At 40.0% G+C, this 23,517-nt stretch overlaps 1 protein-coding gene across 1 annotated transcript in view; it reads left to right on the forward strand.

The window, feature by feature from the left end:
* The first annotated feature begins 349 nt into the window (after window positions 1–349).
* MYCBPAP (MYCBP associated protein) overlaps window positions 350–23,517 on the forward strand; it is a 41,914-nt gene continuing 18,746 nt past the window's right edge. The window contains exons 1-13 of the mRNA XM_063292930.1: window positions 350–594; window positions 3,527–3,683; window positions 5,236–5,398; window positions 8,007–8,113; window positions 9,450–9,630; window positions 9,849–9,964; window positions 11,181–11,328; window positions 11,536–11,651; window positions 11,850–11,965; window positions 13,119–13,221; window positions 16,059–16,248; window positions 21,060–21,247; window positions 21,651–21,797. Coding sequence (XP_063149000.1) covers window positions 350–594; window positions 3,527–3,683; window positions 5,236–5,398; window positions 8,007–8,113; window positions 9,450–9,630; window positions 9,849–9,964; window positions 11,181–11,328; window positions 11,536–11,651; window positions 11,850–11,965; window positions 13,119–13,221; window positions 16,059–16,248; window positions 21,060–21,247; window positions 21,651–21,797 — 1,977 coding nt within the window. The remainder of the gene's footprint in view (window positions 595–3,526; window positions 3,684–5,235; window positions 5,399–8,006; window positions 8,114–9,449; window positions 9,631–9,848; window positions 9,965–11,180; window positions 11,329–11,535; window positions 11,652–11,849; window positions 11,966–13,118; window positions 13,222–16,058; window positions 16,249–21,059; window positions 21,248–21,650; window positions 21,798–23,517) is intronic.

Genomic DNA, 23,517 nt, shown 5'->3' on the forward strand with positions numbered 1-23,517 from the left:
AAGCTTATTTATACCAGACTCAGCAGGGATTGAGGAATAGACCTGGAAAATGCTGTTTGTAAGAAATGATCTATACAGCACTATTGAAGAAACGGCCTTTCCTATGAAGCTTGGTCTCCAGTGAGCAAAAACAAACGAATCAGGAAAGAAAGACAGCAAGACAAGCAATAATCTTGAGTCATTTTATTCAGAAAGGCGGTATAAACAGAGCAAATAGTATTTGCACATATTGTTCCCTGCTACGGAGTCAGGCGAATGAAGTTCAAAAGGTTTCGTTTGCATGTTTAATGAAAAAAGCTCTAGAAGCCCACGGCCCGATTGCGATGAACATACCAGCTATACGCAAACAATGATAAAGTGCCACGCGCGGACAACTGCGGCAGCCTCGATGCGCTTGAGCCAGGCTTCGTACGCGAGCTCTCTGGGAGCGCTCCCGTTACGTGGGGGCGTGACTTCTCTGGGCCACGGGTTTGGTAGCGCAAGGGAGGTAGTGGACTGCCAGGTTAGGTTGAGGAAAGCGATTGCTATGGAAACGAGAACGCGGCGGCTAGCTCGTGCTCTAGGCTTGTGGAAGCGCAGCAGCTCGCGTAGGAGGTCAGGGTGGGATCTTTCCGGAGCTGGTGATCAGCATGATGAACAAGATGGGAAAGAAGGAATCGCGCAACAGTAGAACGCCCCCCGGTAGGCTAGTAGAGGGAGCCCACGGGGCTTCGTAAGGGGGAAGGGGAGGCATTCTAAAAACTATGCATTTGTTGCAGCGGGCACAGTATATCCTTCAATCGTGTTTATGTGTGGAGGAGCCCATAAGGTTTAAAAAAAACCATGGCATTAGAAATAAGCATTTGGAAATGAGTCTTTCTGGTTAATAAATTGCATGTAGAACCCAGCCCGTCGGAGCATTTTCGGTATAGCTTAGTACTGTTACAGTGACTAGCAGCTCTGCGTGGAGAAGGCAAGGGTAATGCTTTATGTGTTACTTGTATATTGCCCTGAGACCCTCAAAGATAAGGATAACTAGACCTTTCCCCTTTAATTCCATGTGAGTGGCCGCAGCAAGCTTTTCTGAATAAGGTAAATGAACTCTGCCTGCTCTCAGATATACTCTCTTACCATATTACTGCAGTCTGCAGAACTCATTGAATTCTACTATTTAAAACAGATTATGAGGTTGAGTGCTTGTTTAATGTGATAGAGATGGGCATTGTGCTGGCAAAAGAAGGTATCAGGGATGGGTTTGATTGGACACAGCACTGCTAGACAGGCGGATAGGACCAACCGGAGGGGACACTGAGCGTCCTAGCTGAGGCAGTTTATGTAATGATTGCCTATTCAAAATCACTGTCAGCCTCACACAAGGCTTTCATGGATATCTGATTTAATAATGAATAGTATGCAGGATCACAAGCAAAGCTGAGTTCCTCCCCCCAAAGTCAGTACAATTCCATGCCCTGCAGGTGCCCCTAATGGTTCCTGCCGGTCTGCAGGAAATGTCCTTGACCAGGCAAGTTAACCCAAACGTGCATTCTTCCCTCCTCGCATTGCAGCCTGGTACAAGGAACAGGAGCAGCCCCCTCCCGGACAGCAACTCATGTCAGCCCCATGGCATGGGAACCTGGTACGATGTTTTCCAGGAACATTGGAACAGGGACCATGACAGTTTAATGCAGGGACAAGACAGCGTGTGGATGCAAAGTGAAGGGAGAAGACAGGGTGAATGGGCATCTTGCAATAGTACTAGATTCCAGGACAAACAGTATTTAATGTAGAAGAGTATGATTGCTGGCTTTAATAACTTAAATGAATGGATAAAAGAATAGTGTATATTATATAAAAAACAAATGAATTACTGAAGCTCAGAAAAATCACGCTAAGTATTTCAGTTTCTACTACTCCTTGCAGCGACTAGTAACATCTAGCCACTGCTGAAAACGTGGTCTGAACCATCAGGGTTCTTCTTTTCCTCCTTTGGCCAAAGAGAAGCAGCTAACACACACAGAAGAAAACCTCATGAAAAGCTATCCTGCAAATGTGTTTGACATTAATATGTGCTATGTAATTTGTATAGCAGAATCCATGTTTTCAGTGATGGAGCATGACAAATCCTGTAGGTGTCTGATTGGACATTTCCCAGTGTTTTTGGGTATGAGGTCTATAAGCATCTCATGCCAATAATATCAAAATTTGCTGTATAATGTGCTATAAAAGTGACTGTGATGCCTCATGTACACATCATTGATGATACGGCAATAACAGATTCGATAGGGTTGTGGAATAGTTGAATCTTGGGCTTTTACAGTGAGGTCAAGCTTCATCTAAATTAGCATAGTAAATGGGATAACGTAAATTCAGCAAATCTGCTTTAACAAAAAGTGGGGGGGCAGATAAACAGATGTTCTAATAATGAAAAACAAAAGATAGAGAAAAGACAGTATTCAATTTCTGTTTGATCAGTATGTAGAAATGCTTGTATTTCTTTGATAAAAATAAGATTCCCTACAAGAAAGCATCCAAGTGCAGCATAAAACGTGAAATGTGCTATGAACTTCACTATATTCATCAGCAAAAATCATGACTGATATATTGGAATGCCCTGCCAAAGGAAATGTTCTTGAGTTCAACAGCACTCTTCTTTTAGAAAGTGGTCAAGACCAACCCCACCATTTTATTTATTTATCTATTTTTTAAAAAACTGGCAATTTGCATGGTACTGTCTAGTTGAATTTCAAATGTATGCTATGTTAAGGTTTAACTTTAATCTGATATTTTGGAGGTTTTGTTGCTTCAGATGCTTTATACCAAAAAGCAGGGTAGAAATGAATAAAAGAGAATAGAGGAACTGTTCTTGCATGGAAGCAGAAAAACTTCTCATTCAAGATCAGGGGTGCAGGGTCAGGCATTAGGGACCTGCTTCAGTTATCATAGTACAAGTTTAGGTCACATGGAAAACAACTGTTTGGCAAACTCTGCCTCCTCTTCTGGGTGGTCTGCTTTCCTCCCTTCCTGAAGAGGATGTTTGTGAGCGCATATGTGTGTGTGAGATCCCTGACTAACCCCCATTGAACGTTGCAGGCTTCTTTGGACCAAAAAGCATGACATCTTTGATTCAGAGTTGAGGTGTGATTCTCACGCAAAGCCTTGGGCATGGCCCCATGATCTCTTCAGAAGTTACCATTAATAATTGAATTTTTAATAATTGTCATAATATTGAATTAATTATATGATTATTAAATTAATTAAATGTGAAAACTGTATGATTTGGTCATGCCAAAACCACCATATATATTGGGATTACTATATGACTGGGAAAATGCCAAGGTGTGAGGAATGTGTAATTAATTTTTATATAATGGAATAATCAAAATTCTGTTGACAATCATGCCTGCTTGGCAGTTATGACTCTAACCACCTACCTGACAACAGGAGTGCTTCCTGAGTTATTTTTAACTGCATGCATATGTGTGTATATTCTCTCTCTCTCTCTGTATGTCTCTCTCTCTCTGTGTCTGTGTGTGTATGCATATGCCAGAGAGAAAATTAGTGCTTTTTTTTTTCCAGAAAAAAAAAGAATAAAACCATTTGAGCAGCCGTCTTCACCAGTCCAAGAAGAGCCAGAACCTGTGAGCTGTGTACTGCAAGGAGATGAAATCCAGGCCCTTGCCATAAAGCTAGAAGACTTGGCAAAGGTGGGTAAAAAATTTCTTTCCCTAATCCAGGTAATTTCTTTTGCTGGTGTAGCTTTCATGGCCGTTATCTGTTGGGCAGTGCTGAGCTTCGGGTTTAGTGACCGTTGTCTAGACAGAAGATTTCCTGATGTAATGCTGGCAACTGTGGCTGGCATCTTCAGAGGCCAGGGACTGACTGGGTGGGTTCAGTTGCCTGTTGTCTGCATAGCAGACCCCTTTACCTCTGAAGATCCCAGCCACAGCTGCTGGAGAAACGTCAGGAAATCTGCTGCTACTGTAGACCACGGTCACTAAACGCTGAAGCTCAACATTGCCCAATTTCTTTTGCTGTTCCCCCATCCCTGGGGAAAAAAAACTTCCATCACTTGAATATGTGAAATAGTCATCATGGATCATTGTTTTTTATTTCAGTTTATGGTCATCTCTTTCCATGGCTCTGCTCCAGCCAGGCTTTACCCTATAGGCAGGAATGGAACCAACTAGGCAAGCTCACAAGAATCCAAGAACTTCAGATAACCAGTATGACTTATACTAAAGCCATCTCTCCCATGACTGGAGAAAAGAAGAAGGCAATGTCATGGAAACACGTTAAAAGAAGTGTGTTACCAGGGCATGTTTGTGGCTAAGCGGAAGTGGAAAAAGGAACATAGGATCATCTAGAGCAGTGCTTCCTAAACTTTATCCTTCATTATCCAAAACAGCTTATCAGAGAGTCCTTTTTACCCAGTGTAGGTAAAACTCTTTAAGTCAATTTAAATGTCCTTGTTGTGATTGGGTAATGGGTTCATGTGTTGTTATTTATTTATTTTTTGTTATTTATTTATTTATTTATCAAATTTATATAGCCGCCCATCTCACAAAGAAGTGACTCTCTAAGTGTTGTTACCCAAAGAAAAACCACTTTTACCCAATTTTGGGTCACCCAGATTTGGGAAGCACTGATCTAGAGTCATCCAACCATCACTGTGTCAATGGAACAGTAAAGGGGACAGGCTTTTTTTTTTTAAATTCCAGTAATGGCAATGTGACACTAGAAGATGCTGTAGATGACTGATATGGAAATGGCCTTTCTCTGGGTCACATTGTTATAGAACTTCAGATTTTTTTTAATCATATGGGAAACATAGCACCTTCATTGTGAGGCAGCTACTTACCAGTGGGTGGCATCCTGGGAAATAATTATCTATCTACATTTTATGTGAAATGAATACTGTTGTCCCAATTTATACTAAAAGCCTTCAATTATAATAGGTCGTTATGTATATAATTTAATGTATTCATGCCAGGAAAAGGGGTGCCCAAGGCATGGTGGAAATCAGAAATATTGTAAGAGGAACAAGGGAATCCTGGAAAGTATGTGGATAACTATATTTTGACACAGAAGAAAAAAGACTATCATCTTGTTCATGAAAAAGGACAGAAGTGCACAAGTCAAACTTCATTCCATCTTTTGGATAAATTCTGTAGCTCCTATTATTGGTAGTATAATGAGAATAGTGACAATAGAACCATTGTAAATATTGTTTAATTGAGAATGTATTTGTTATGGTAGCTCCGGACTGAAAATCTTCCTCAAGAAGAGAAAGAGAAACCTGCTGTTGTCAGGAAGTACCTTGTACGCAAATCTAAGCCTCAAGAAATTGGGAAAAAAGCTAATTTCCTGGTTGCTTATCCAGCTGCCCCAGATGAATCAAAGAAAACACTGAATTATTCTGGTACAGTTATCTCCAGTTTTTTTCATGTGGTCCTGATATTACAGTGTGAATTAATTTGGTGCCTTTCCTCACTGCTAAAAGAGCCATTCATCCATCCTTGGGTAAGCAGAAAACAACACTGGCATGAAATTTGCCTTCCTTAATGCCAGTCCCTATTGTGCCTTGACTGCTTCTTTTCATTGCAGTCACCTGACTTCATGTAATAGGTGACAAAGCCTAAAGATTCTATACACACTGAGGCTGCCCTTGGACTGGAGATGAATATGAGAGAAAATACTACTTTAGTACTGATACAGCTAATCATGACTTATGATTTTTTAAAAAATTATTTATTTTTATTGCTTTTAAAATAATAACAAATAACAAATAAAGGAAAAGGAAAAAAGCACAAAAATAATTATAATGCAGATACATTTTTAAAAAAAGAAACAACACTTAAAAGTGCTTTTAAAAAAGTGAAAAAAAATCACTTGTGGTGATTGTGATGAAGATAACATCATGGGGACAGAACAGAAAAAAGATACTGGCATAGTTATATGCAATTTGGGAAAGATGCTGAATATCAGAAATCCTTGAACAGATTTTGGATTCCAGAATTCCTTGGGTTTTGAACTAATTCTGGATAGAATGAAGATAGAGATGTACAGATCAGCCTGTATTTGGTCTGAATCACTGCATTCATTCATTGTTCTATATCATCAAAGTTCTGCGTTGTTTTGTAATTTTAAAATATTGCAAGAAAAACAGGTGCAAAAAACGCCATACATTTCTTGATGTACGCGTTTTGTACATATTGTATCTTGTATGTAGCTTTCCCAATACGTTTTCCATTCACAGCTTTCTGCAATATGTGCATGTTTGCACGGAGTTTTTGAGGAGATAAATATTCGAGATAGACGTTAAGGGATTTCATGAATTTGTGTCATGACAGATTCCATTTTGGGGAAATTATTTATTTCACTAGAAAAAAAATCCATGAATTTAATTTACCGGTAGGTAATTTGAGATAGCATCAACCAGGTTCTGGGTGTTGTAATTGAAGAAAGTGTTGAAGTAACCAAGGAAGCTTTTTAGTTTTTCCAGTCCAATGGGATGCTAAAAACGAGCTGGGTCAAGGGGCTCCGAACTGTCTCTCAGCAGGACAAGTCTCTGAAAACAGAATACAGTGGAACCAAATTTGGTATGCTGGGAGAAGCCAGCAAAAGAAAGAATGGATTTGAAAATGGGTCAGATTGGATTGGGGACTACACGGGGGAAAAAATCCAGAAAAAAAAAATGCTCCAATGCATCCCTATAGGAGAGGCAGTTGGGCAGCAGCTTGGAATAGTGTCAACTGCTCCGTTTATGACCGGGAATGAAACGTATGCATCCTACTCTGGGCTTCGCAGTGCACACTTACCTATAAAAATTCACAAATGCAAAAAAAGGGAAAGCAGAAACACACAACACGTAAGCGCTCATCTTGATTAGACATCCACAGATGTACACATGCACATGGACATAGGCAACACATGCACAAACCCCGATTACTCCCTGGGAAAAAGTGTGCATGTGTGTACACACACACACACACACACGCACACGCAATATGTTGCTTTATTACACAGAAGACAATAAGATATGTCTTCTACAGCCACTACTGGTAAAGGAGTTGGAAAGAATTCCAGAAGCCATGTTTTGTGTGATTTTCTTATCTTGTTATTCTTTACAACCCAACAGAAGTTATTACTGGAAAGAAATTATGTAAAGTGGGGCAGGATTTTATGAGCATGATAATTCTCTCCAAACGGAACAGAACAACCAAATTTGGTATGGAGGAAGAAACTGGCAAAATAAAGTTTGAGTTCAAAAATGGGCAGAATCAGGCCAGGGCTATGGAGGATTTGTTGTTTTTTTTAAAAAGTCCTCCAATGCATCTCTGTGGGAGAGGCAGGAGAGCAGAGACTCAGAAGGTTGCTGACTCCTCCATTCTAAGCCTCCCCTCCCCTCCCCTATGGTCATGTGACCCTGGGAGAGGCAGGAGAGCAGAGACTCAGAAGGTTGCTGACTCCTCCATTCTAAGCCTCCCCTCCCCTCCCCTATGGTCATGTGACCCTGGGAGAGGCAGGAGAGCAGAGACTCAGAAGGTTGCTGACTACTCCATTCTAAGCCTCCCCTCCCCTCCCCTATGGTCATGTGACCCTGGGAGAGGCAGGAGAGCAGAGACTCAGAAGGTTGCTGACTACTCCATTCTAAGCCTCCCCTCCCCTCCCCTATGGTCATGTGACCCAGAGCAAAGCTTAAGAAGTCTGCCCTGTGCTTCCTAGTGCACACGTGCAAACAAATACTGTTGCAAAAGGATTGGAAGGAATTCCAGAAGACATTCTCTGCATGCTTTCCTTTCCTTGTTTATGTGGAAGGACTGTGAATGGTATTGAGTTCTAATGCTTAAAACTAATTCTTGGGTTCAGAATTTTTAAATTCAAAGTGCATGCCATTCTGGCTACATTCCAGTTGGTGGATCCCCAATTATAAGCCAGAACTAGAAGGACTTGCATCTAAAGTTTGTCAGTCTTTTAATATGTATGCTGCATGATTTATTTAACATTCTTAATATGCTTTGTTATAGGTGTAGAAGGACCAATAGTTGATACCTTTGGATATATTACCACATATAGCATTTTAGGAACTCTCCAGGAATTCAAGAAAGAAGCCATTAAAAAAGGTCACTCTCAGGTTAGTTTGTATTATTATCTTATTGGCAAAATTAGTGAAAACAGCTAAATAATTCCATTATTGAGATATGTGGTTATTTAACAAGGTCTTACAGTTCAGCTATAGCATTATGAAAATGTAAAAGTGTTCTGAAAATCAAAATCATATTTTCTGTAGGAGACCCCTGCATTGGCTCTTCCTATGAAGAATCACCATTCTTCATACTGTATCAAATTTTATATTGGATGAGGGCCAAAAAAGCTGAAGCTAAATCTGGACAGGATAGTGGCTCTGTTAGTGGATAGTTTATTGGTTCAGATGAGCAGCATGTAAGGTGTTTGAGGAGTTGGTCTCCCTAAAAGTTCAAGCCTGTAATTTGGGGGTGCTCTTGATCCATCTCTGTCACTAAAGTTGCAAGTATTCTTTATGGCATAAAGTGTTTTTTACCAGCTATAGCTCAGTTTAGACAACAATAGCTTCTCTTCAGTGATCTGTGCCCTGCATATCTCATCTAGATTACTGCAGTCTGTTAAACGTGGGACTGCCTTTCAAGGTGATTTGGAAACTTTGGTTGGGACAAAATTCAGCAGAAAGAGTACTGATTGGAACGATGTGTTACAACAATAATACACAGGTTTTATGTGATCTTCACTGGCTCCCAGTTTGTTTCCAGTCCCAGTTCAGGCTACTGATGCTAGCTTATAAAGCCCTTCGTAGCTGGGAATCACAATAACTGAACGAATACCTCTTCCTCTATGTTCTTATGCCCTGATCTGGAGACTATCCCATACTGAGTGACTGACTACCCAGGAATAGGATTTCTTAGTGGTAGTCCCTGATTCTGCAATGTCTTCCCCCTGGAAGGCTGTGTCACCCTTTCGTTAGTAGCTTCCTGACACTAGGCAAAGGCCTTTTTATTCTCCTGTGTCTTTTAACATGTAAATGCTAATATTAACATCTATACCTTGAATTGAAGCTTTTTAATTAGTATCTCTTGTTGTGTTTTCATTGTGTAAGCACTGCATTTCCAGCTACTGTTCTAATTTTTCAGTTTTTTTCTACTGCTCTTCCTTCCTGTGCCAAAGCGGCCCATTTCTGAAAGAGCATGGTTAGCACAGTAGCCAGCAGGTTTATCCTTATTTGACTTAATTGATTTAGTGTGGAATAAAGCTGTACAAAAATAACATCAGGCAAGCTCATCAATATGTCTGAAAGACAACTCAACAGCAATTCAAGAGCCCTTGTTCAAGAGCAGTGCCGTGGATCATGCAGACAGCATAAAAAGTTAACGTAATTAACTAGGGCACCTATCAGGACACTATCCTGTCTTTCTGATGTTGTCATTGTCTCCTGTCAGATACTGCGACTGATTCCTGAGGAATCACAGCTTTCTTGTGCAATCTCAGTTTTGGGGACTTACAGAAAGAAACCTGAGGAAGAAAAGAAAGTAGCCCAGGCCCCTCCATCGCAACACCTGGCCCTTCAAAACTGGCAGCGCAACATGGCACTCAGGAGGAGACAACAAGAAAGGCTGTGTGGTACATGAAATTTGAACAGACCTATCACTGTTATCTGTGGCAGATAATTCTTAATGTTAGCAATGATCTCTGGAGGGAAGTTCTGGGCAAATTTGAAAGTGGAAAAGATAGTCTTCAAGGGTGAGAAGATCTGTATGAGGTTGTTTCCCTGAGAATTGTGATTGGCCTGTAAGACCAAAACACTTGTGATATTGTTTCATTTCTATTTTTGTTCTCAGAACATCTTCAGAAATCAGAAAGTCAGCTGCTGATGAACTTTTCAGAACATTATAGGAGAATCCAGGAACAGCGAACTTTAATTGACCGCAGTATTCCAGCTATGTACACTGGAAAGGTGATAATTCTACAGATAATTCTCCTGACTTATTTAGGTCAAAAGTTCATGTTCTGCTCCTCTGGTCACTAAGATACTTACAATATCCCTAGATGGTGACTAAGGGCCCCATTTTTTTATTTTAAAAATATCCCAGATTTTGTGAGATTGGAAAAACCTGCAATATTTTGGTGTCCTTGCATGAGATCTCATGAGATTTCAGCTTAGAAAGTGCATGATCCTAATGAATAAGACTGCCAGAGTCTCAGGAGATGTGATGATCTTGTGGGATTTCAGCCATTAAAAAAAATCTTATCTTCTGATTATGGGGGCAACTTGTGCCTGAAAAAACTGCTGATTATTTACTTTTCTAAATAATTAACAATGTTGCATGTGCATCCATGATGCCCAGAAAAATTCCCCATGCTGGCTGGGGAATTCTGGGAGTTCGTTCAGACATCTTAAAGGTACCAAGGTTAAGAAACACTGTTCTAGTTGGTCAGTTGAACTTGAAAGGAATGACCAAAGCACCTATATATGATCACAAACGGTAACACTGAGGTAAAAGTACTGTAGAAACGTGCTTGCAGATGCTCAATTTAGGGTATTTGTTGGTTGTAGGCAAATATTTTAGCCTCTTTATTTTCATAATATAACATAATTGGAAGGGCCATTAATGCTGTTGAATTTAGCTCTCTGCTCAGTGCAGGAATCCAAATTAAAACATTCCACACAGATGGATGTCTAGCCTCCCTTCGAACAGATCTGGTGAAGTAAGTGTTCCACTTTCAAACTGCTCTTACTGTGAGAATGTTTTTTTAAAAACTTTCAATCAGAATTTGCATTCCTGTAACTTAAGTTAAACTTCTGTTTATTTTACTTTGTTTTAGGTTCCTTAAATCTATCCACTTGCTTAGCACCTCTTATTTCCCTAGCTGGAAGGCAGCACGGATGTTTTTTTCTTTTTCAATAGAAATATAGGGCAATGAATAAATAGGTTATCAAAACAGGATAGGGAAAATAGTAATTACAGATAGTAGGAAAGAATTGGGATATAACTTTTGTCATCCTTTGGTGAGCACCTGTATAAAATTCAGATTAATTTTCTCACCCCTATTCTTTTTCTGTTGTTGCTTTTGCACTGGTCTCCCCACCAAATATTACTTTATATTCTTTACTCTGCATCTCAAAACTAAGCTTACATCTGTATGAACTTGGCTTTCTTCATTATTAATAGGGCTATTCAGGGAATGAGTTCTGGAATCAGCCTGTGCACGTTGGGCATGAACTCAAGGGTCTGACCACGACACTGGGTCAGACAGAACTGGGATTCCCAGAAGAAATCACCCACGTTGGGAAACCACAGAGCATCTGGAAAGAAATGGGTGAGGCATCATAAGCACTAGATGTTTATACATGGTTGTGCCAATAGGAAAGAAGAAGAACTGAAATCACTTCTGGATGGCAGTGCACAGCCACGGAGAAACTTGTGCAATCATAGTGGATTTTGGCAGTGGCTATGCATCAAATTAGTGAAGTTATTGCATGTATTGGTGTGTACATACCTAGGTCACTCTCAGATATTCCTACAGGTACCAGTCCACCAAAATATCTCCCTTTTCATCACCCCTGGGAAAAAAGTCTCTTCCTGAAGCGTCGGAGAAATGAGTTAAAGGAAGTTTTAGAGAAGCTGGATTTTTATAACCCGGTATGATATTTTCAACACACAAAGCCATTCATATATATATATCATAAAAGTGTCATATAACTTAATGTATTTTTTTATGTTGCCTCCCATAAGATTATAATATACATTGCATTTAAACACTCGGATTCTTCTTTTGAACAATAGGAGAAAACTAATGAAAACACAGTATTTTTCCTTATTTTTCCCTTCTTGAGGAAGGATCTGGATGGCCTGGAAGTCATAGGCAGAAACCAACCTTTCACCAATGTGTCAGCAGAGAGTTTTTCACCTTGTGATGATGATGGTAATAAAGATTCTTCGGAAGAAACAAGCCCGTAAGTGACGATATCTCCAGTTAATGCACCTTTTAGGCCTTTGCAATGGATCAAGTTTCATTTGGAAAAAGTGTTAAGAAAGCCAATATGCATGAATAATCTATCTGTTTGTGGCTCATTAAAGTAGCCACATCTGTTTTCATGTGGCTGTAGCAGAAGCCAGATTGAATTGAAAACATACTTAGATATAGATTGGTGGCTTTAAGTACCTCAGTATAACCTCTAGCACAACTAATTCAACAAAAATATTATTTTGCATGTATTGAACAGTTAGCCTTTTAGCAGGAATCATTGATTCAAATCATTGTTGGAAATGTGCTCAAAATACACCACTAGTTCATATGATGTGGTCATGTGCTATAGTGGGGAGGACAGAATTTATTTCATACATGCAACTACATTATCTGGGAAGGCACATGTACAGCATTCTGTGCCTAGATATGTGGAATGGCAGTCCTTAGATTCTACTATATAAAAATCTATGCTTCAGTAGCCTTAAAGACATACAAAACAAAACAAAAAGACATACCTCAGCTTTTGTACAGAGTGCAGATGTTCACTATCAGTCACATAGTAAAGGTAAAGGTAAAGGTTTCCCTTGACGTAAAGTCCAGTCGTGTCCGACTCTAGGGGGCGGTGCAGTTGGAGGACTATTTAGAAATTTATATTGCATATGCTAGACTATACACTTCATTTTCTTATCAGCTAGTGTGTTTGAATATTAAAAAAAAACATCCAATTGAAAATTTGCTGTCGAAAAAATGGTCCTTGCTGATTCTTCTCCATGACATGTCATTTTAATAAACAGAGGGTTGTGGGAGTGGGATAGTACAGCCTGGAGACAACCATTGTCACTTTTTAATGAAAGTGGTGAAGTAGGCCTTAAGCGGACGGTAGTTTGTATTTGCATTTTAAAGTGAGTTGCTCTTTATCTTTTTTTGATGTAATGCTATATGTATTTCTGTATTTAGTTTAACCTCACAGAATTGCACTTTGACTAGAAGCTGGCTTGAACAGATTCTTCCCTCAGGAACTCTGATTCAGCAAGTCTTTGGGTCATTAGCTGTTCAGCTGTCATTAGCAATACACAAAGGCTGAAGCCTGAATCTGTCTTCAGATACTTAAGATTTCTGACTTTTGCTTCGCTTCGCAGGGACCTATTAGAGGAGTATCCAGATGTATTTTCTGAACCAATATTTGGTCCATCTCTGATGTTCTGTGGACAACCAGCTCGTTGGATCAATACTTCTCACGTGGTAGAGTTGTAAATAATGTTCAAAACAAAGACTCCCGTGTCTTGATGCCTTTAACTTTTGGGGTGGGGGTGGGGGTTGTTTGGCAAAATCATTGTTTTATAATACCATACAAATTAACAAAATACTATGGTATCATATTAAAATTTAAAGAAAAGGAAAAAAGATCTGGAAAATTATAAACAAAGCAACTAAAAAGTTCTTTCATTATAATCTTTAATTCCTTCTAGTTCCCTCTAGTGTACAATTTTAAGTATTATTATTTTTTTTTTTTTAAGAATTCAGAACAAAAGCATTTTCCCACAGGAAGGATTCTTCGTAATTAATTCCAAAATCTTATTTCAAATTTATCTGGACCCTTAGTTGGTTTGTAACTTTCTAAAATCAAAGTTTTAATCACCGTTTTGCTGTTTATTCCCCCCCCCCACATTCTTTTTAAGTCCTTAGACTTGTATTTAAAACTTCTTTCTCTAAGGATTGAAGGAAACTCACCCAGTGCTGTAAAACTTGTCAGTCCAAAGGTTCTTGATAGATGAAAAGCAGTAAACAAGCGATTTCCAAAAGTGATTAGAAAAGGAAGTATGTGAACTTAGTGTCCTTTCAAAGGCACCAACTGCAGTTTGAGCAAGATGGCTATTCCCTCGTCTCTCAGAGCTCTAAACCCTCTGGAGACTGCTGTCTTGCGGTCTCCTCATGAGAAGCAGCTGTCTGGAGTGTTTGTGGGTAATCTCAAGTCCTCTCCTTGTCCAGAGAGGAATTAACAGAGCCGGCCTACTAGCCAGCTTTTCATTCCGCTGCGGTTGTCAGCTCCAATTTTTGTGGAGCCATCTTCAGTCTGCCATTTCTTCCCTGGAACTTGTCTGAACAGTCCATAATTCTTGATAGATTCTCAGCTCTGCAGCTTGCGTTGAAAGCACTCCTGCGGGCTTCAACGAGGGGTAGAGTCACGCTAACAACCTACCCACAGGCCCTCTGCTTGCTTGGCCCAGCCTTCCTCCTGTGAGGCCTCATGAAGGGCCAGCAGCTTCCAATGCAAGCTACAGAGTGCGTGCTGCACCCCTGGGAAGCCCTCATCCCTTCGGTTCCTCCAGTTCTGCCACCACCCCGAACAGTGCTTCCTGCACAGCCACCATCTTCACTTGGGGAGCTGCCACCTCTCCTGCCTTGCCAGCCCATCTCGCTGTGCTCTCCATGGTCTATTGCTACTGATATTGCTCCTCACGCTGGTGGCTGAAGACGGGGCTCCTCTGTCCATATGCCGCCCTGCATCCTCCATTGGCTCTGTCCTGCTGCCTCCTCCCCAGCTGGGCCTGGTGAGCTCCCTTCAACAGCTGAGGCTCTGCCACCCTGCTGTGTTCACCACACACCTTCTGGGGCCGCGTGCTCACCCCACGCCTGTATTCTAGGCCAGTCACAGGAGGAAGAAGATGGCAAAAGTCAGCTGGGAGTGGTGGCAGTGGTGAGGAGCACGGGGGTAGATGGTGAAGTGCATGGTGACCAAAAGGGCAGAGATGGGTAGGAGATGGGTGGGGGGAGTTGAAGAAGAGGCAGTTCATGCAGGGCAGGAGGACATGACTGTGGGATGCTGCGACTGGTTGTAAACACAGGCCAGTCGCCAAGCATCCGGATTTTGATCTCATGACCACGGGGGCACTGCAATGGTCAGAATTTCAAGGACTGGTCTTAACTACCAACCATTCAGTGCTCTCGTAACTTCAAACGGTCTCTGAACAAGTGATCACGTATATGAGAATGTTCCAACAGCAAGACAATGATGATTGAGCATTCTTCGATGTGTCTAGTATGCAAAATAAAATGTTTTCATTTTAAGATTAAAAGAAACAGGTTCCATGGTTTTTAAAGACTGGTAGTCTACACATCTGGAAGCTACCAAAGTTGGGAAACACTGTTCTGGACCATCTCTTTGATATTCTTTAATTTGAGGCAAAGTTAATGGTAAATTTAAATTTACCACCTGAAAAAAACTTCCTAAAATATTGATTGATTGATTGATTGATTGATTGATTGATTGATTGATTATGTGCCATCAAGTCTGTTGATTCCTAGCAACTACTGTACATAGATAGACCAAGAAATCTTTACACTGATTTCTTGGTCTTTACACTATCAAGAAAACCGATCATTAGTTGTAGCATTTAATAGGATGCTTGCCCAGTTGGACTGTAATATTTGCCTCATAGAAGTTGGGGGTAGAAGTCTTTGGAAAAAGTAGCATTAACCACCATTACAATAGGAGATACAGTAAAACCAATATACTTTTTTGAATCAGTTTCAATAGGTGAATCATGGGGAAGTTATAAAGGATTTCATTATAGTCACAATTTTTTAAAGAGAAAGATACGGTGAGGTTAGAAATCTGATCTTGTAATAGCTGTGGAAGTTCCACATTCTCTAAAAGGAGTCTGCTGATGAGAAATGGGAATAAAAATTTAAGAACTGTTGATTCATAGATCTAGAATTTGTACTGTATACATTTTCCATATAAATCAAAAGTAGAAAATACAATATTGTGTTGCTTAATTTGTTTATAAGCTAGCTGCTCATTAGATTTGAATCCCTTTCACAGTATTGTTGTCTGGTATAGTAGAATTAAAAAAAAAATTGGGTAGCATAGTTTGTTGAATTCAAATTCAGCAGAAATCGGAGATCCATATTAATAATGATCTATTATTATTATCCATATAATAATTATATATTAAGGTAATGTAATAAAAACACTTTAATGCAAGTAAAAAACCAGCATTTACTTTTGGCTTTTTTATGGCAAAGCAAAAAAAAAAAAGAAGATTCTGTCAATTTGTTTTCTTTCATTCCAATAGGGTGAAGTTGGCATTGCAGCCAGGGTCACCTTTGAAATTCTTGCAGGTGATAAAGCTGAATCTCGCCTCACGGTGAGCAACAATGGCACAACTGCCATCTGGTATGACTGGCGGAGGCTCCCTCCACCTTTTACTTTTCAGGAGAGAAAGGAAAAAAGGATGCAGAATTTTTACTTTAATACTAGATCAGGTGAGTGATGTTTTTTTATTTTTTTAAGTCAGGCTTGATGGTATATGTAAAAGCTGAATATATATAGGAAGGGAAACCTCCTTATATGCCAGAATTTTACACAATGGATCAATCAATCATGCCAATTTGATCATCAGCACACCTTACAAAGAGATCTCAGCTTAGGTAAGTTCTTTCAGGAAATGCTGAAGAAAGTTGGGTTAGCTCTTTCTCTCTGCATATACTAATTCTGGTCACAGGGTTCAGGCAAAACAATGTCAAGAGCCAAATGAAAGAGAACTGTCCATGGGAGTAACTGAATTATCTTGCTGTGTTTCAATTAAACATTTATAGTTCTGTGAAAAGTACTTGGGTTCTCTGAATTTTTGCACATTTGTGACAATGTTATCAGAGCTTGATGTGGGTCCTCCTACTAATGTATGTATGTATGTATGTATGTATGTATGTATGTATAGGCAGTGAACAGATAATCCCAAAGTTTGGTGCTTGTTGCATTTATTTCATAAATTATATAATACAATGTGATATGCCAGGGTGAAAAAAATAATCACCAACTTAAATAGCATTCCCAATAGAAAGTAACTGATTTAGATTAAAGTTGGGACTCCTAGGCACAATTTGTCTATTTTTCCTTGTATTGTTGGCAGTGCCTCTAGAAGTAGAGAAAGCTATACAGTACGGGATTGTTAAAATGTACGTAATTTTGTTGCATTTTAATGCTTTTATCTTACACATTCATTGCTCTTATTGTTTGGTTTTAACCTAACTTAAACATTGTGAGGTATCATGCAAAAAGTTCAAAATGTGCAAAAGAAAGCAGGTAATACCTTTACTCTTCAGCAAAGGATCGTTACCTTGTCGTGGTGCTGGAGCTTGAGCACCTCAATGATGCCATGAGCTAAACCGTGAAGGGCCACCCAAGACGGGAAGGTCATGACAGAGAGGTCAGACTAAATGCGATCCCTGGGGAAGGTAATGGCAACCCACCTCAGTATTCTTGCCGTGAAAACTAAATGGATCAGTACAACCAGAGATATGTCGGTATACCATCGGAAGATGAGACCCCCAGGTCGGAAGAAGGTCAAAATGCTACTGGGGAGGAACAGAGGATGAGCTCAACTAGCCCCAGACGTGATGACGCAGCTAGCTCAAAGCCGAAAGGACGGCTAGCGGCTGACGGTGCTGGTGGTGAACGGCGAATCCGATGTTCTAAGGATCAACACACCATCGGAACCTGGAATGTAAGATCTATGAGCCAGGGCAAATTGGATGTGGTTATTGGTGAGATGTCAAGATTAAAGATAGACATTCTGGGCATCAGTGAACTGAAATGGACTGGAATGGGCCACTTCACATCAAATGACCACCAGATCTACTACTGCGGAAAAGAGGACCACAGAAGGAATGGAGTAGCCTTCATAATTAATAGTAAAGTGGCTAAAGCAGTGCTTGGATACAACCCAAAAAACGACAGAATGATCTCAATTCGAATTCAGGGCAAGCCATCTAACATCACAGTGATCCAAATATACGCCCCAACCACAAATGCTGAAGAAGCTGAAGTAGAGCAGTTCTATGAGGATCTGCAGCACCTACTGGACAACACGCCTAAAAGAGATGTTATTTTCATCACAGGAGACTGGAATGCTAAGGTGGGCAGTCAAATGACACCTCGAATTACAGGTAAGTATGGCCTGGGAGAACAAAACGAAGCAGGACACAGGCTGATAGAATTTTGCCAAGACAACTCAATGTGCATAACAAACACTCTCTTCCAACAACCTAAGAGATGGCTTTATACATGGACTTCACCAGATGGACAACACCGAAATCAGATTGATTACATCCTTTGCAGCCAAAGGTGGCGGACATCTGTACAGTTGGTAAAAACAAGGCCTGGAGCTGACTGTAGTTCAGATCACGAACTTCTTCTTGCACAATTTAGGATCAGACTAAAGAGATTACGGAAGACCTACAGATCAGCTAGATATGAGCTCACTAATATTCCTAAGGAATATGCAGTGGAGGTGAAGAATCGATTTAAGGGACTGGACTTAGTAGATAGGGTCCCGGAAGAACTATGGACAGAAGTTGGCAGCATTGTTCAGGAGGTGGCAACAAAATACATCCCAAAGAAAGAGAAAACCAAGAAGGCAAAATGGCTGTCTGCTGAGACACTAGAAGTAGCCCAAGAAAGAAGGAAAGCAAAAGGCAACACTGATAGGGGGAGATATGCCCAATTAAATGCAAAATTCCAGAGGTTAGCCAGAAGAGATAAGGAATTATTTTTAAACAAGCAATGCGCGGAAGTGGAAGAAGACAATAGAATAGGAAGGACAAGAGACCTCTTCCAGAAAATTAGAAACATTGGAGGTAAATTCCAGACCAAAATGGGTATGATCAAAAACAAAGATGGCAAGGACCTAACAGAAGAAGAAGAGATCAAGAAAAGGTGGCAAGAATATACAGAAAACCTGTATAGGAAGGATAACAATATCGGGGATAGCTTTGACGGTGTGGTCGGTGAGCTAGAGCCAGACAACCTGAAGAGTGAGGTTGAGTGGGCCTTAAGAAGCATTGCTAATAACAAGGCAACAGGAGACGACGGCATCCCAGCTGAACTGTTCAAAATCTTGCAAGATGATGCTGTCAAGGTAATGCATGCTATATGCCAGCAAATTTGGAAAACACAAGAATGGCCATCAGACTGGAAAAAATCAACTTATATCCCCATACCAAAAAAGGGAAACACTAAAGAATGTTCAAACTATCGAACAGTGGCACTCATTTCACATGCCAGTAAGGTAATGCTCAAGATCCTGCAAGGTAGACTTCAGCAGTTCATGGAGCGAGAATTGCCAGATGTACAAGCTGGGTTTAGAAAAGGCAGAGGAACTAGAGACCAAATTGCCAATATCCGCTGGATAATGGAAAAAGCCAGGGAGTTTCAGAAAAACATCTATTTCTGTTTTATTGATTATTCTAAAGCCTTTGACTGTGTGGACCATAACAAATTGTGGCAAGTTCTTAGTGGTATGGGGATACCAAGTCATCTTGTATGCCTCCTGAAGAATCTGTATAACGACCAAGTAGCAACAGTAAGAACAGACCACGGAACAACAGACTGGTTTAAGATTGGGAAAGGAGTACGGCAGGGCTGTATACTCTCACCCTACCTATTCAACTTGTATGCAGAACACATCATGCGACAAGCTGGCCTTGAGGAATCCAAGGCTGGAGTTAAAATCTCTGGAAGAAACATTAACAATCTCAGATATGCAGATGATACCACTTTGATGGCTGAAAGTGAAGAGGAACTGAGGAGCCTTATGATGAAGGTGAAAGAAGAAAGTGCAAAAGCTGGTTTGCAGCTAAACCTCAAAAAAGCCAAGATTATGGCAACCAGCTTGATTGATAACTGGCAAATAGAGGGAGAAAATGTAGAAGCAGTGAAAGACTTTGTATTCCTAGGTGCAAAGATTACTGCAGATGCTGACTGCAGTCAGGAAATCAGAAGACGCTTAATCCTTGGAAGAAGAGCAATGACAAATCTCGATAAAATAGTTAAGAGCAGAGACATCACACTGACAACAAAGGCCCGCATAGTTAAAGCAATGGTGTTCCCTGTAGTAACATATGGCTGCGAGAGCTGGACCATAAGGAAGGCTGAGCGAAGGAAGATCGATGCTTTTGAACTGTGGTGTTGGAGGAAAATTCTGAGAGTGCCTTGGACTGCAAGAAGATCCAACCAGTCCATCCTCCAGGAAATAAAGCCAGACTGCTCACTTGAGGGAATGATATTAAAGGCAAAACTGAAATACTTTGGCCACATAATGAGAAGACAGGACACCCTGGAGAAGATGCTAATGCTAGGGAGAGTGGAAGGCAAAAGGAAGAGGGGCCGACCAACGGCAAGATGGATGGATGATATTCTAGAGGTGACGGACTCGTCCCTGGGGGAGCTGGGGGTGTTGACGACTGACAGGAAGCTCTGGCGTGGGCTGGTCCATGAAGTCACGAAGAGTTGGAAGCGACTAAACGAATAAACAACAACAACAACAATACCTTTACTGGAAAGCAGTGAATTGTCTGGGTTCATTAATTTTTATAGTTTCAATTTGTTTACTGTAACAATAGCCTAAATGTAAAAGACTTGGGTGTTGATGAATTTGACTGCTCTACTTACCTTTTTATGTACAAGAGCCATCTTCTGCTAGTATAAAAATAATGTAAATCTAATCAGCCCATAATGTTCTCCATTATTTTCTTTAGATAGTAGCAATCTGATTTTGGCAATTCATTTCTTATCATAAAACATTTTAGCTCATAAGATTTTTGTTAGCTAATTTAAGTTCTTTTGAAACATTTGGAGGATATTTGAATCCTAGGTTTATTATGTTGTTTTAGGAGAATTCTTAAAACCTGGCTTTTAAAGGAATTCCTGAGAGAAAATCTAATATAAATTAGAAGTCTTACCTTGGATTGTGCTTCGATGTGTTGTTGTTGGTGACTTTATTATCTTTCTTCATAACTTTTGTTATTATTAATTTGTATTATTGTTTCTTCTTTTATTATACTGTTTTTGTATTTTAATTCTTTCTTTTGATCAAGGGGAAAGATTGGGAATGTCAAGGAATGATGGTGCTGCAGTAAACTGCAAGTGAAGACAGGGTCCAGGCACTTCCTTTGATAAACTTTTTCTTTTTTGTTACTGATGGAGATGGGCAAGAAATACAATGAACAAAATCAGGTGTCCTGCCAGAGAAAGTGATCCTCTTTCCTTCCCAGTATGTGATTTCTTTTCCCCACAGGTGCTATCCTACCTGGAGAAACCATAAAATTTTCCTTCATCTTTAAATCAATGAGTGCAGGGATTTTCAGTGAGTCCTGGGAGTTTGGTACTCATCCTGAGTTATTAGGAGGAGCTATGCTACAAGTGACTCTATGGGGAATTGCAATCTATGAAGATATTACAGTTAAACTCAGGGAGCATCTGGAGGTAACCAAACATCTTTTCATGGGATACATGGTGGAACCAAAGAAGTTCACATTGCTCTAAGACTAGATGTTGTGGAAGATGAGTAGTTCTGCACTGCAACTAAGATTTAGCTGCATGCACAAAAATGAACTTTCCTATCAGGATTTCTACAGAGGGAGGTATGGAAGTGTTGCTGAAATATGACCCTGTATGTTAGTGAAAATCCTAGTTTCTGAAAATCCAAAATGGCAACTGTTTGGATTCAAATTACAACTGCCACAAAACAAATGCAATTTGTGAGGGGTAGAATGATATGAATGAAACCAACTGTTTTATACATAGGCAGGCCCGGTTCATATGACACATTAAGCTAGGAAGCTTAGTAATTATTAACTGCATACTATTATTTTGCTTGAAATTCCAGAAAGATTTAGAAGCTCGAGAAGTTGCTGTTATAGTAGAAGAAAACCTAGAATTGTTACTTAATCAGATTCGAACACCAGAGCGAGTAAGATCTCCTCTTGATGCATATGTCACTGAAGAAGAATTATTTCACAGAAAGAATCCAAAGGTATAATTTGTCCTTTGCAGGGAATATGGGATGGGGGTGGGGAGGCAAAAGGGATAATATGGGGCTAATACTGGTCAGAGTATTGGGAACCAGTAAGGGAACAACCTTACCATCTTTTTTAAAAAATAAAAGTTTATTAAAAGTTTTTACATAAGTAATAGATGAATACAAAAATATATAAAGAAAAAGAGAAAAGAAAAAGTGCAGAAAAGAATACAGTTAAAGAAAGGAAAAAAAGAAAAGAAAAAGTTAAAGAAGTGACTTTTGCACTTCTTTACAGCAGTTACAAACAAACTCATTATCCCCCTTCCCTCCTTAACATTATAATAATCCCTTCAGCCTCTTATTCAGTCTCTTTTCAATCATCAAATCCAGAAATCACCATTTCACTTTTTTCTATTTTCAGCAAAAAGTCCGTAAAAGGTTTCCAGTCTTTTTAAAAAATACTTATTGTCTTGTCCTGACCAAACAGGTCAGCTTTGCCATCTCTGCTAGTTCTGCCATCTTCCCAATCCATTCCTCCATTGTGGGTATTTCAGTATTTCTCATTTTTGTACATATAAGAATCTTCCTGCAGTTGCCGTATATAAAATCAATCTTTCATAAATCTTTTCTAATTGACTATCCATAAGTCCCAATAAAAAGAGTTCTGGTTTCATCTCAGTATTAATCTTAAAAATTCTTTGTAACATCATATGTATTTGTTTCCTTTTTTTTTTTTTTTTTTTGCTTTTTCCCAAGTCCACTACGCATGGTAAAATGTCCCTTCATATTTTTCACATTTCCAACATTGACTAGATAATTTTGTACATGTCAGATAATTCTCTGGTGTCATATATCAGCGGTACATTATTTTGTAAAAGTTCTCTCTTAAATTATAACAATATGAATTTCAGTCTCTTTATCCACATTCTCTTCCATTGATCCATCTGTATATTATACAGGTAGTCCTTGGTTAGCAATGGAAACTGGGACTGGAATTTCTGTTGCTAAGCAATGCAGTCATATTGTGCAGGAGTTTTCAGCCAGGGTTCCGTGGAACCCTAGGGTTCCTCAAGAGGTCACCCTGGGAGATCAGGATTTATTTAAAAAATATTTCAAATTTGGGCAACTTCACATTAAAGAGGTAAGTTTTATTATTTATTTTTAGTTTAAGAAGACTGATAATACATATATACAGACCTACACATGAAACGAATATAATAATTTTGTAGCTTCTGGCCTATATTTGAGCCTGAATGTGCAGAGGTTCCCCGAGGCCTGAAAAATATTTAAAGGGTCCCTCCAGGGTCAAAAGGTTGATAAAGGCTGCTGTAGTGCAACATCACATGATCACATCACTTAGCAACAGCAATCCCAACAGTCCCCCTTGCTGTCATTAACCAAATCCCACCAGTTGTTAGGCGAGGACCTACCCTGATCCAAGCTATTCCAGAGGGACCACCGCCTCTGCCTCCTTTTAAACTCCCCCTACCTGCCTATCTTCCCCCATCTCTGCCCTTTGGGCCGCCTATCTACCCACTGCCGCCAGCTGCCCCTGCCACCCAGCCCTGCTTGCCACCGCACTGCATGCCACTACTGTACTGGCTGGGGCCTTCTTTCGTGCTGCCTTCTTTCTTCCTGGTGCAGCCAGGGCTTCCCTTGTGACCTGTCCAGGGCCTCCATTCACATGCCAGCCAGATTCTCCTTTTGTGCCCTGCCCAGGGCCTTCTCTCACGAA

Source organism: Candoia aspera, chromosome 2 (genome assembly GCF_035149785.1).
Source record: "Candoia aspera isolate rCanAsp1 chromosome 2, rCanAsp1.hap2, whole genome shotgun sequence".
Taxonomy (NCBI): Eukaryota; Metazoa; Chordata; class Lepidosauria; order Squamata; family Boidae; genus Candoia; species Candoia aspera.